General features: G+C 38.8%; 1 protein-coding gene across 3 annotated transcripts in view; it reads right to left on the bottom strand.

The window, feature by feature from the left end:
* Window positions 1-14,160, bottom strand: part of esrrgb (estrogen-related receptor gamma b) — a 115,851-nt gene that overhangs the window by 66,760 nt on the left and 34,931 nt on the right. For all 3 annotated transcript variants that reach the window (XM_062044542.1, XM_062044541.1, XM_062044543.1), the window contains exon 5: window positions 5,487-5,603. In XM_062044542.1, coding sequence (XP_061900526.1) covers window positions 5,487-5,603 — 117 coding nt within the window. The remainder of the gene's footprint in view (window positions 1-5,486; window positions 5,604-14,160) is intronic.

The raw sequence follows: 14,160 nt of genomic DNA on the forward strand, positions 1-14,160 counted from the left end.
CTATTTCTGTTCAAAATAGTTAGAAATGTCACATGTGAAATGTTTAAATAGTCAGTTTGCTGTACTGTGCCAACTGTACTACTATATGACTGCTTATTTTCTATTGTTTCATTGAAAATAAAACCGCAAAGTCCATTTGGCTGTCATCCGTTTTAATTATGAGACACAATTGTGTCAAAGTCATGATTTTTTTTTCATGCTCGAAATAAGAAATTATTACTTTAAAAAAGTAGTTTTATACTTGTGAGTGTTGATGACACAGCTTTGCAACACTTGATATTCTAGTTTCAAGCATGTTTTACTCAATATAGGTCATCAAATCTCAGCAACAAGCTGTAATATCTTACTGAGATCATTTAGGACCAAAACTCTTAAAATAAGTAAAACACCCTAACATAAAATCTGCTTAGTGAGAATAATTATTTTATCAGACAGAAAATAAGCAAATATCACCCTTGTTTGAGATATTCAATCTTACTTAGATTTCAGTTTTTGCAGTGTATACTTGTACCGGTATACCGTACACCCCTAGTACACACAATTGCATAGATTGCACATGCTGTTTAGCACGTGGTATTTGGATCTTTGCAAATCAGGCTTTTTGAAAAAAGAAAAAACTGTAATTGCTTTTTATTGTGTTTTTTTTACTGTTCAACTCCCAACATGTACTTATAGAGATTTCGGTTGAAAATAAATACAGCGAGCATTGAAGTTTTAGCACAAACGCTAATGTACGCCAGCATGAATAAAGCAAGATGCAAACTAGGTGGTCGTAACTCAGGGTTGTCTCGGCTTCCCCCCTTCAGACTCCCAAAGGTCTCAACAACACGCGCAGGAAGTGAGGGTGGATGTTCAGAAAGCATTTAGAGGATCAATAGGGCGAGCAGGAGAGAGAGAATGCAGGTGGAGAGACACCCGGAGCCCCAGAGAGTTAGGGGAGGTGAGGCGGCTTGATGGGGTAGACGTCCCTGGAGGGTAAAGAGCTGCCTGTGCACTCCTGCAGAGAGAGTACTGTTACACTTGATCCAGCTCAGCGGCTTCCTGCGCAGAGAAACGCCGCCAGGCTCGGCGCTGTGACGAGAGCTAAGTAAGACTTGTGGGATGATGTCACTGGGGTCGCCCCCAGGTCAGCGCCACCTGCACCTCCATGCGGCCCTCATTAAGACGGTTAAGTCAACGATGAAGGAACTCGCGGTTTTACGTCTGCCGAGGCGGATGGTGTTGTTTGGGTATTGTTTTGTTTGCCATATGTTGCTTTCTTAGCGTGATTACACAAACACTACACAACCAGTTTACAGTCGCGATCAAAAGTTTACATACACTCGTAAAGAACATAAAGTCATGGCTGTCTTGAGTTTCCAATCATTTCTACAACTCTTATTTTTTGTGATAGAGTGATTGGAGCACATACTTGTTGGTCACAAAAAACATTCATGAAGTTTGCTTCTTTTATGAATTTATTATGTGACCAAATCTGCTGGGTCAAAAGTATACATACAGCAATGTTAGTATTTGGTTACATGTCCCTTGGCAAGTTTCACTGCAATAAGGCGCTTTTGGTAGCCAGCCGCAAGCTTCCGGTTGAATTTTTGACCACTCCTCTTGACAAAATTGGTGCAGTTCAGCTAAATTTATTGGTTTTCTGACATGGACTTGTTTCTTCAGCATTGTCCACACGTTTTAAGTCAGGACTTTGGAAAGGCCATTCTAAAACCTAATTCTAGCCTGATTTAGCCATTCCTTTACCACTTTTGACGTGTGTTTGGGGTCATTGTCCTGTTGGAACACCCAAATGTGCCCAAGACCCAAGAATTTGGAGGTAATCCTCCTTTTTCATTGTCCCATTTACTCTCTGTAAAGCACCAGTTCCATTGGCAGCAAAACAGGCCCAGAGCATAATACTACCACCACCATGCTTGACGGTAGGGATGGTGTTCCTGGGATTAAAGGCCTCACCTTTTCTCCTCCAAATATTTTGCTGGGTATTGTTGCCAAACAGCTCAATTTTTGTTTCATCTGACATCACATGGACACAGATAAGACCTTCTGGAGGAAAGTTCTGTGCTCCAATCACTCTATCACAAACAAGTAGGAGTTGTAGAAATTATTGAAAACTCAAGACAGCCATGATATTATGTTCTTTACAAGTGTATGTAAACTTTTGATTGCGACTGTATGTGAAACTATGTGGGGAAATTCACTATTACTAACAGGAGTGTATGTGATTTTTTTTTTCAGTCATTGCAGAAATGTTCTCCAGTACTGAAATGGTAAATCCCATTATCTAATGCAGGGGTGTCAAACGTACGGGTGAGGGCCGGCTGGATCAGGCCTGCAAACAGGTTTTATTCGATTTGCCAAGTATAAAAAGTAACCTGAAATTTTTGAATGAAAGAAACTGCTGTTCTAAATGTGTCTACTAGATGTCACAATAGCAATTATTTGTTTCTCTGTAGATGATGCTACATATGTACAAAATAAACCACATGATGTTAGTGCACCAGTCGAGGAAAATGATCAAACTACATAACCTGTAATTTGATTTTGATATGATTTTTTAATCTTGATAGATTGAAAATGAACACCAATGAGTTGACTAATGAACATTATCACATAGATTATTCATAAAATATAAATAACGACAAATAAAGATAGAATACTATTAACCGTGACATGTAAGTGTAAAAAAAACCCAACAATATTATGATTTGTACAATTTCAGAATGTGCTTGTTCTATTTTTAAACAAAGAAAACAATTGGAAGTTGTCTTTATTTTTAAGTTATCGTGCCGTGATTTTACCAGTCCGGCCCACTTGGGAGTAGATTTTTCTCCCGATCCAAAAGTTTGACACCCCTGATCTAATGTCATCTGTGTGAACCAGGAATTGGCCATGTGACGACACTTAATGTTAATTTGTTAAGTGTCGGAATGTCTGAAACTGTCATGATCCGTTCCCCGGATCATGTTTTCTTTTAGTTTGACTCCCTTAGTTCTGTTTTCAGCAAAGCTGGGTTTGTGTTTCTTAGTTGCTATGAGTGCTGATTATTTTCACCTGCCTCTGATTAGTGTTCGAGATGCTCACCTGCTCCCGGGCACTAATCAGAGAGCTATTTATTCCTGCCTTTCGCCACACACTCAGTGCTGGCTCTTTTGTTTCCTCATGCAACAAGTTACGTTAGTCTTCCTTTGATTCCTGTTTCTCTGTTAGCTTTCCAGTGCTACTTTTTTGCCTTGTTCCGTTTTGTATTGCCGCCTGACCGATTTATGGACAATAAATAATTTTCCTGCCTGCACCCTGCCTCCGGAGTGCCATCTGCATCTTGGGGAAACGGTCCGTGCATTACCATGCGACCACTCAACCGTAGCAGAAACATCAACCGTACCCATTCATAACTATGAATGGGTACCTTTCACATTTGAACCATTACGTTACCGATTCCCAGTACCTGGGATTCGATACCGGTACTCAACGGTACCAATTTTTGGTACTTTTGTGTGTGTTTATTGGGAAACAAATATTAATTGTTTAATTGTAAAATCTAAAACTCTTTATATTCAACATTGGGCTGATAATGATAACTGTGGTTAAATCTTGTTTCCTTACCCGTCTGAGTCTCATTTGTGTTCTAGTAAGACTTTGCAGGCAGTTGCAATTCCAAGACATCAGATGGCAGAGTTTATAGGCTACAAAACACTTCACATTACACAGTGAGCAGCTTGAAAGTGTCAGGACGTTTTCCGCAGGTCTGTATATAAAGCAAACAAAACTAAAGATAAATGTATCTTTATTAGTAGATTATCTGATATATTACAGTAATATGCATACATTTCAGCATGTTTTAGGTTTGCTGCTGTAATCAGGAAGCAGTACTTGCCTTTAAATTGAATACGACAGTATTTCTATTCATTCTGTGTCTGAATCGATTAAACATTTTCGAGAATCGATTTAAAAAATAAAATTAAAGCTGCAAGCAGCGATGGACGGGACCGGCTTTGAGGGCTCATAAAATCCAAACCGGAGCAGTAATTAAAACTCTTTCATCAACTTTTAATCAGAAGGGTTCAATCTCTCTCCTGTGCTAATTTGAAGCCGACACGACAAACGCGCTCAGAGGAGATAATGTTTGAAAAAAGGTGACTGTTTTTACACAACTTATGTTTTGAAGGGGGAATTGCAAACTTCCTGTTGATTTTTGCTGGGGGTTGTCAGTGTATGAAATATAGGTCTAGAGGTTTTTGTTTCATGTCTCTACGACATTCCTACTGGGAGTTACAGGTAGTTTTGTCTGTGTTTTCTTCCTAGGGGGCGCTAGAGCGCAATTTTGAGCTTTGGGGTTTGGTTTTTTGATTAGATTGCAATTTTCGCCAGTCCTGATGTGTGTGTCTAATTTGGTAAATTTTGAAGCATGTTAAGGGGGTCAAATTACAGCTCAAAGTAAAAATAAAACACTAGAAATTCAATAGGGTCCTCTGTCCCAAAGGGACTCTGTCCCTTATAAAAGGGTTTTTGTTCCATTTGCTTTAAGAATACATTTTTTGGATTAAAAATGTTGAACAACTATTACAGTATTTTTCGGACTATAAGGCGCACTTAAAATCCTTTCATTTTCTCACAAATCGACAGTGCGCCTTATAATCTAATGTACGGAAAATTTCTGGTTGTGCTTACCGACCACGAAGCAATTTTATTTGGTACATGGTGTAATGATAAGTGTGACCAGTAGAAGGCAGTCACACATAAGAGATACGTGTAGACTGCAATATGACGCCAGTAAACAACACCACAACTTTAAATGTTCCATTGAGAATATAGAACATTACGCACGGCGCTCAAAAATCTGTCAAAATGTTTTTAGTACGACATTGGTAAGCTAAGAAGCCGCACCGCTTGATGGATTGTCGGCACATTAAACATACAAGTATTATTATGGTGTGTGTATAAGGACCGCAAAATGACACCTATTAGCAGACTTATTATCTGCCGTTTTGTTTCGGACTATTATCAAAAATCTACTTTTCTTACCTTCTGGTACCTGCTGATGTGTATTTGGGATCTGCATAAGTCTTGAAAATGTGCGCGCTGTTGAAGGTGAGCCACGTAAATAAGACCGCCCACAAAACAGCGCCTTCTGAAGACACTGTCAGAAAGCTACAGGAAAATGGTCTGTAAAACATAATCTAGGCAACATTTTGACCAAAGAACCACCATTACATGTTATGTAGACCACAAGGAAGTGTTTTATATTTAGAAAAAAATCATAATATGCCCCCTTGAATGGGCCTTATAATCCGGTGCGCCTTTTGTATGAAAATAGACCTGAATAGACCCGCTCATCGGCAGTGCGCTTTATAATCCGGTGCGTCCTATGGTCCAGAAAATACGGTACATATAAAGAGAAATTTTTTTTTGATGTTGTCATCTCAAGGAGATTTCCAAATCCAAAGTACAGACCTAAATACAACTTATTAAAACAAAGCGCTTACCTTCTTTCAACATGCCTACTTTGAGACATTTCATGAAGCGACACGCCTGGCAGGACTTGCGTCTCCTTTTGGTGATCTCGCACTCGTTGGTGGCCGGGCAGCTGTACTCGATATTACCTGCAAAAACAAAACAATATATGATATGTTTGAGGTAGTGTTGACCCGATACCAATATTTTGGTACCAATACTAAAATTATTTCGATACTTTTTGATACTTTTCTAAATAAAGGGGACCACAAAAAATTGCATTATTGGCTTTATTTTTCTTAGGGTACATTAAACATATGTTTCTTATTGCAAGTTTGTCCTTAAATAAAATAGTGAACATACTAGACCAGTGGTCTCCAACCACCGGGCCGCGGTGGTTGGGGATTAAATTGTTTATTTATTTATTTTTATTAAATCAACATAAGATACTAGGGGTGTGGGAAAAAATCGATTCAAATTTGAATCACGATTCTAACGTGTTGCGATTCAAAATCGATTCTCATTTTTAAAAAATAGATTTTTTTTAAATGTATTTATTTTTAACATTTTTATTTTTATTTTTTTAAAATTAATCAATCCAAAAAAACAATACAAAACAATACCATAACAATGCAATCCAATTCCAAAACCAAACCCGACCCAGCAACACTCAGAACTGCAATAAACAGAGCAAATGAGAGGAGACACAAACACGACACAGAACAAACCAAAAGTAGTGAAACAAAAATGAATATTATCAACAAAAGTATCACTATTAGTTACAATTTCAACATAGCAGTGATTCAAATTCCCTCATTGACATTATCATTAGACATTTATAAAAATAAAAACAATTAACAATAGTGTCACAGTGGCTTACACTTGCATCGCATCTCATAAGCTTGACAACACACTGTGTCCAATATTTTCACAAAGATAAAATAAGTCATATTTTTGGTTCATTTAATAGTTAAAACAAATTTACATTATTGCAATCGGTTGATAAAACATTGTCCTTCACAATTATAAAAGCTTTTTACAAAAATCTACTACTCTGCTTGCATGTCAGCAGACTGGGGTAGATCCTGCTGAAATCCTATGTATTGAATGAATAGAGAATCCTTTTGAATCGGGAAAATATCGTTTTTGAATCGAGAATCGCGTTGAATAGAAAAAAATCGATTTTGAATCGAATCGTGACCCCAAGAATCGATATGGAATCGAATCGTGGGACACCCAAAGATTCGCAGCCCTACAAGATACACTTACAATTAGTGCACCAACCCAAAAAAACACCCTCCCCCATTCACACTCATTCGCACAAAAGGGTTGTTTCTTTCTGTTATTACAAAAAAGGTTGGGGACCACTGTACTAGACAACTTGTCTTTTATTAGTAAGTAAACAAACAAAGGCTCCTAATTTAGTCTGCTGACGTATGCAGTAACATATTGTGACATTCTATTATTTTGTCAACATTATTAAGGACAAGTGGTAGAAAATGAATTATTAATCTACTTGTTCATTTACTATTAATATCTGCTTACTTTCTCTTTCAACATGTTCTATCTACACTTCTGTTAAAATGTAATAATCACTTATTCCTCTGTTGTTTGATACTTTACATTAGTTTTGGATGATACCACAAATGTGGGTATCAATCCGATACCAAGTAGTTACAGGAACATACATTGGTCGTATTCAAAGTCCATAGGAATTAACGGGAATTAATGGACAAGTAATGGGAATGAACATTGAATGCAACATGCTAGATCTTGCAGCATGATTATTAGCTAAAACAACCGGATTTAATGCAAATTCAGTAGAATTTCAACCCCGCACTGTGCATTCCTCCATCCCATGTGCAGTGCATTCTTCCATCACATGCACAGATGTGAAGTGAAGTGAATTATATTTATATAGCGCCTTTCTCTAGTGACTCAAAGCGCTTTTACATAGTGAAACCCAATATCTAAGTTACATTTAAACCAGTGTGGGTGGCACTGGGAGCAGGTGGGTAAAGTGTCTTGCCCAAGGACACAACGGAAGTGACTAGGATGGCGGAAGCGGGGATCGAACCTGGAACCCTCAAGTTGCTGGCACGGCCACTCTACCAACCGAGCTACACCCAGCATGCTACACACTACAGCAGGGCTGTTGAGTATATAGTACCGAATATGATTAATTAGTATCGCGGTACTATACTAATACCGGTATAACATACAACCCTAGTTTGAGGTGTATTGCAGTGTAAGATGGACAACTTTTACATTACGGCCTGCAAAGGTGACCTTAGTGACACTCCTGAAGGAGAGGAGGCTTTAGTGGCACTTTGATGGGACGTGCGCCGCCCCGCCCCCAAGTCCAACCCCCATTGTGATTCACGGATAAATTGGCTTCATTACGGCGATGCTCGCCGTCGTCGACCCCTTTTCCCCAGCCCATCCCTCCTAAAGGATGATGGGAAGGCTGCCCTCTCCGTGCAATGCAAGGACTTTGCGGTTACACGCACTCTGCATAATGCCACCACCAAAAAACTGATAGCCGCCTTCTATGGAAATCCACCCAAGGATCTACCTTCTGCCTTTTTTGCATCATTAGCTGCAAAATCCAATGACACTCCTCTAAATCCCTTGATTGAATGTTTACACCATGTCCCGTGAGCACCGAGATGTATTAATGGGAGCTAAAAACAGCAAACCAGGTGTTGGAGCTTGCAGATCTGCCAGAACTGTTGCCCACACACACACACACACACACACACACACACACACACACACACACACACACACACACACACACACACACACACACACACACACACACACACACACACACACACACACACACACACACACACACACACACACACACACACACACACACACACACACACACACACACACACACACACACACACACACACACACACACACACACACACACACAGTGTCAACCCCCCTACTGTTAGTCAAGGAGACGATGCCAACATTTGTCAGGATCCCTGGCATGGACGGTGCCAGCGGGGTCACATGCGAGGAGAAGGGGGCCCAGGGTCCGGGGCACTGAGCCAGGATGTTGGCAGATAAAACTGTACGCTGCTTGTAGGCTGGCTTAATGAAGGGAAAGTACAGTGCAAACACATTTTTAGACCCAATGATGCTGTATGGTGAAGCGTGTTGTGTTTGTAGATGACCTTTTTCCAGCAAGAAACCATATTTGGTAAGAATTTAACTCACTAGGGGAAATCATATAGCTATAGTTGTAGTCGCACTTAAATGAACATTTGACTACATTTCCAGATGTACAAACTATAGATAAATGTTCAATTTAAAGTAAAAAAAGTGCTTTGGTTTAGTAGAATTATCGCAAAGTCCTGCAAGTTTATACAAACAAAAAGTTGAATTATTTTGAGTGCAACTGTATAGTGTTAAGCATTAATCATAAGTAAATACAACTAAAATATATGTTTTTATATTGATCAATTATTCTAATGACAGTTAATTGATTTAGTTTTACATATTTCAGAAGTATTGAAAAATACATTTTATGTTTTCGAACTAAAATATTTAAATTAACCCCCCCATTAAAGTAAGTTAAAATGGGGTGAAATACTTCATTACAGCGGGACAAAAATATTCATATTGCTCGATTTTACAATTTAATGTGATGATCTTTTGAAATTACTTGGTGTTAAATCATTTTACTAATGTTGATTTTTTCTAGTTTCTGTAACACATATATATACATATACATATACATACATATTATATATACATATACATATATATACATACATATACATATTATATATATATATATATATATATATATATATATATATATATATATATATATATGTATATATATATATATATATATATATATATATATATATATATATATATATATATATACACACACACGCACGCATGCACACACACACACACACACACATACATATACACACAAACATATAAAAAATAAATAAATAAAAAACATATACATATATATATATATACACAAAACCCTTAAGGTGACTACCTCTTGAAGCTCATTGAGAGAATGCCAGGAGTGTGCGCAAAAGTAATCAGAGCAAATGGTGGCTATTTTCTCAGTTACAGCTCATTTTATTACCAAATATGTGTTATGTGTTTTATGTTGCACGATTGCACCAAGAAAAATTCCCAGTTTGTGAACCCGTTCTCAAACAATGGCAATAAAACTATTCTGATTCTGATTCTGATTCTGATTTTGAAGAAACTATAATATCAAACATGTTTTCAGTTATTTCACCTTTTTTCATTAAGTACATAACTCCACATGTGTTCATTCATAGTTTTGATGCCTTCAGTGACAATCTACAATGTAAATAGTCATGAAAATGAAGAAAACGCATTGAATGAGAAGGTGTGTTCAAACCTTTGGCCTGTACTGTATATATATATACATATATACACACATATATACATATAGAAAGCTGGAACGCAAATGGCGTGCGACTAAACTTGAGGTTTTCCATCAAGCATGGAGTGATAGTTTAATAACTTATAAACGCATGCTTACCTCAGCTAAAGCTAAATATTACTCAAATCTCATCCACCTCAACAAAAATGATCCTAAATTTTTGTTTAGTACAGTAGCATCGCTAACCCAACAAGGGACTCCTCCCAGTAGCTCCACCCACTCAGCAGATGACTTTATGAATTTCTTTAATAAGAAAATTGAAGTCATTAGAAAAGAGATTAAAGACAATGCATCTCAGCTACAACTGGGTTCTATTAACACAAATACGACTGTATATACGACGGACATTGCCCTCCAAAATAGTTTCTCCCTCTTTGATGAAATAACATTGGAGGAATTGTTAAAATGTGTTAATGGGACAAAACAAACAACATGGTTACTTATCAAGGAGCTTTTTGTTTTATTAGGTCCATCAGTGTTAAATATTATAAACTTATCACTTTCCTCTGGTACTGTTCCTCTAGCATTCAAAAAAGCGGTTATTCATCCTCTACTCAAAAGACCTAACCTCGATCCTGACCTCATGGTGAACTACCGTCCCACCTTCCGTTTATCTCGAAAATCCTCGAAAAAATTGTCGCACAGCAGCTAAATGAACACTTAGCGTCTAACAATCTCTGTGAACCTTTTCAATCCGGTTTCAGGGCAAATCACTCTACGGAGACAGCCCTCGCAAAAATGACTAATGATCTATTGCTAACGATGGATTCTGATGCGTCATCTATGTTGCTGCTTCTTGATCTTAGCGCCGCTTTCGATACTGTTGATCATAATATTTTATTAGAGCGTATCAAAACGCGTATTGGGATGTCAGACTTAGCCTTGTCTTGGTTTAACTCTTATCTTACTGACAGGATGCAGTGTGTCTCCCATAACAATGTGACCTCGGACTATGTTAAGGTAACGTGCGGAGTTCCCCAGGGTTCGGTTCTTGGCCCTGCACTCTTTAGTATTTACATGCTGCCGCTAGGTGACATCATACGCAAATACGGTGTTAGCTTTCACTGTTATGCTGATGACACTCAACTCTACATGCCCCTAAAGCTGACCAACACGCCGGATTGTAGTCAGCTGGAGGCGTGTCTTAATGAAATTAAACAATGGATGTCCGCTAACTTTTTGCAACTCAACGCTAAGAAAACGGAAATGCTGACTATCGGTCCTGCTCAACACCGACATCTATTTAATAATACCACCTTAACATTTGACAACCAAACAATTAAACAAGGAGACTCGGTGAAGAATCTGGGTATTATCTTCGACCCAACTCTCTCGTTTGAGTCACACATTAAGAGTGTTACTAAAACGGCCTTCTTTCATCGCCGTAATATCGCTAAAATTCGTTCCATTTTGTCCACAAACGATGCTGAGATCATTATCCATGCGTTCGTTACATCTCGTCTCGATTACTGTAACGTTTTATTTTCGGGCCTCCCTATGTCTAGCATTAAAAGATTACAGATGGTACAAAATGCGGCTGCTAGACTTTTGACAAAAACAAGAAAGTTTGATCATATTACGCCTATACTGGCTCACTTGCACTGGCTTCCTGTGCACCTAAGATGCGACTTTAAGGTTTTACTACTTACGTATAAAATACTACACGGTCAAGCTCCTGCCTATCTTGCCGATTGTATTGTACCATATGTCCCGGCAAGAAATCTGCGTTCAAAGAACTCCGGCTTATTAGTGATTCCCAGAGCCCAAAAAAAGTCTGCGGGCTATAGAGCGTTTTCTATTCGGGCTCCAATACTATGGAATGCCCTCCTGGTAAAAGTTAGAGATGCTACCTCAGTAGAAGCATTTAAGTCTCATCTTAAAACTCATTTTTATACTCTAGCCTTTAAATAGACTCCCTTTTTAGACCAGTTGATCTGCCGTTTCTTTTCTTTTCTTTTCTACTCTGCTCCGGGGTGGACCGCTAGCCTGTTCATCGGATGGGGACATCTCTACGCTGCTGACCCGTCTCCGCTCGGGATGGTTCCTGCTGGCCCCACCATGGACTGGACTTTCGCTGATGTGTTGGACTTTCACAATATTATGTCAGACCCACTCGACATCCATTGCTTTCGGTCTCCCCTAGAGGGGGGGGGGGGTGGGGGGGGGGTTACCCACATATGCGGTCCTCTCCAAGGTATCTCATAGTCATTCACATTGACGTCCCACTGGGGTGAGTTTTCCTTGCCCGTATGTGGGCTCTGTACCGAGGATGTCGTTGTGGCTTGTACAGCCCTTTGACACACTTGTGATTTAGGGCTATATAAATAAACATTGATTGATTGATTGATATACATACATATATATACATACATACATACATATATACATACATACATACATACATACATACATACATACATACATACATACATACATACATACATACATACATTATATTAGGGGTGTAACGATTGATCGACACATCGATATATCGATTTATGTTCCTAAATTTCAAAGAGATCAATCTGTGCCTTCCAAGAGATCCAATATCGTTTTAAAAAGGAAGCAATACATTTTTTCAATACTAGCAAAAGGAAAACAATGGATTTAAAACCCCACTTAAGAACTATTAGTTTTGTTTGATTTTAGCGGCGCCAGTGGACTAAAGAGGTAGTGACTTAATGGGGTCCCTGGGAAAAATGGGGTCCCACAGTACATTTTTGGGGTCCCACTTTTTTGTAACCGTTTTGAAAACAAATGATAAATGTTTGCATTATCCTGTTATATCTCACATATTGTGTTTTGGAAAAAGGTTACTTTATTCATAAAAAAAATTATACATAAGAAAACCCATTTGTATGCATATGTAAATGTATTCAGTTATAAACATTCATTCACTTTCTTCTTTCCTTCATGGATCTTAACTTTACCGCTGCCGGTATTTTTTCGACATTTTTATTGTAATATTTTCAGAATGTGTTTGTTCTATTGTTGGCCAAAGTAAGACAAAGAAAACAATCTGAAGTTGTCTTTATTTTTTAGATTTAATGCCATGATTTCAATAGTCCGGCCCGCGTGTGCACAGATTTTCCTCCATGCGGCCCCTTAGCTAAAATGAGTTTGACACCTTTTACTGTAAACCTACTCTTAACATGTTTGTTGATGTACTTTTATTAAAAATTGCTTGAATGTTTAAAATGTGAGGAGAAAAGTATGTTCGTGTTAATTCAACTTGTAGTGTTGGTTGCACTTTATTCAAATAAGATACATTGCCCATTAACTGTTGTTTGCTTCTTTGTATCCATAAATCTATTTCCCTTACAAGAAATAAGAAGAATATAGGAAACTTCACCTGCAGTGTTCAGTATCAACTATTTATTTCACAGTCACACTGCATTTTTTTTTTTTTGATGAAAACTTGCTGAATCAATTTAAACTCAATTGAGGTGGCGACTTGTCCAGGGTGTACCCCGCCTTCCGCCCATGTGCAGCTGAGATAGGCTCCAGCAACCCCGCGACCCCGAACGGGACAAGCGGTAGAAAATGGATGGATGGATGGATGTTTCGGATCATATCGTTCTAAAACAAATAATGTTGTCCCTGGATCGTATCGGCAACCACGAATATCGAATCCTTGTTAAAACGAATCGGACAAGTCACAGATAGACAGACAACGTTCACACTCTAGACCAGATCTGGGCAAATTAAGGCCCGGGGGCCACATGCGGCTCGTTAAGCTTTTTAATCTGGCCCGCCGGACATTCCCAAATAATTTTTTTAGATCCCCATACACATTTTTTTTTTCTAAATTTGACCCCATCCATCCATACATTTTCTACCGCTTATTCCCTTCGGGGTCGCGGGGGGTGCTGGTGCCTATCTCAGCTACAATCGGGCGGAAGGCGGGGTACAGCCTGGACAAGTCGCCACCTCATCGCAGGGCCAACACAGATAGACGCCCGAGGCAAAATAATTGCCCTATCCTGCTCTAGGGCCGATTTAGTGTTGCCAATCAACCTATCCCCAGGTGCATGTGTAGCAGCTCTGCATTGTATTCATGATCTTTGCATACTGCCACCGCATAATGAAACAATGACCGTCCGATCGAGAGTAAAGTGTTTGAAGCTGTCGGGGAGTGAGGTTTGCCAACGTACATATGGCGCAACAACTCTGATTGGCCCCTCTTACTCATGTCTTTGGAGGTGGGAGGAAGCTGGAGTATACCGGAGTGAACCCACGCA

This window comes from Entelurus aequoreus, linkage group LG04 (assembly GCF_033978785.1).
Source record: "Entelurus aequoreus isolate RoL-2023_Sb linkage group LG04, RoL_Eaeq_v1.1, whole genome shotgun sequence".
NCBI classification, from domain to species: Eukaryota; Metazoa; Chordata; class Actinopteri; order Syngnathiformes; family Syngnathidae; genus Entelurus; species Entelurus aequoreus.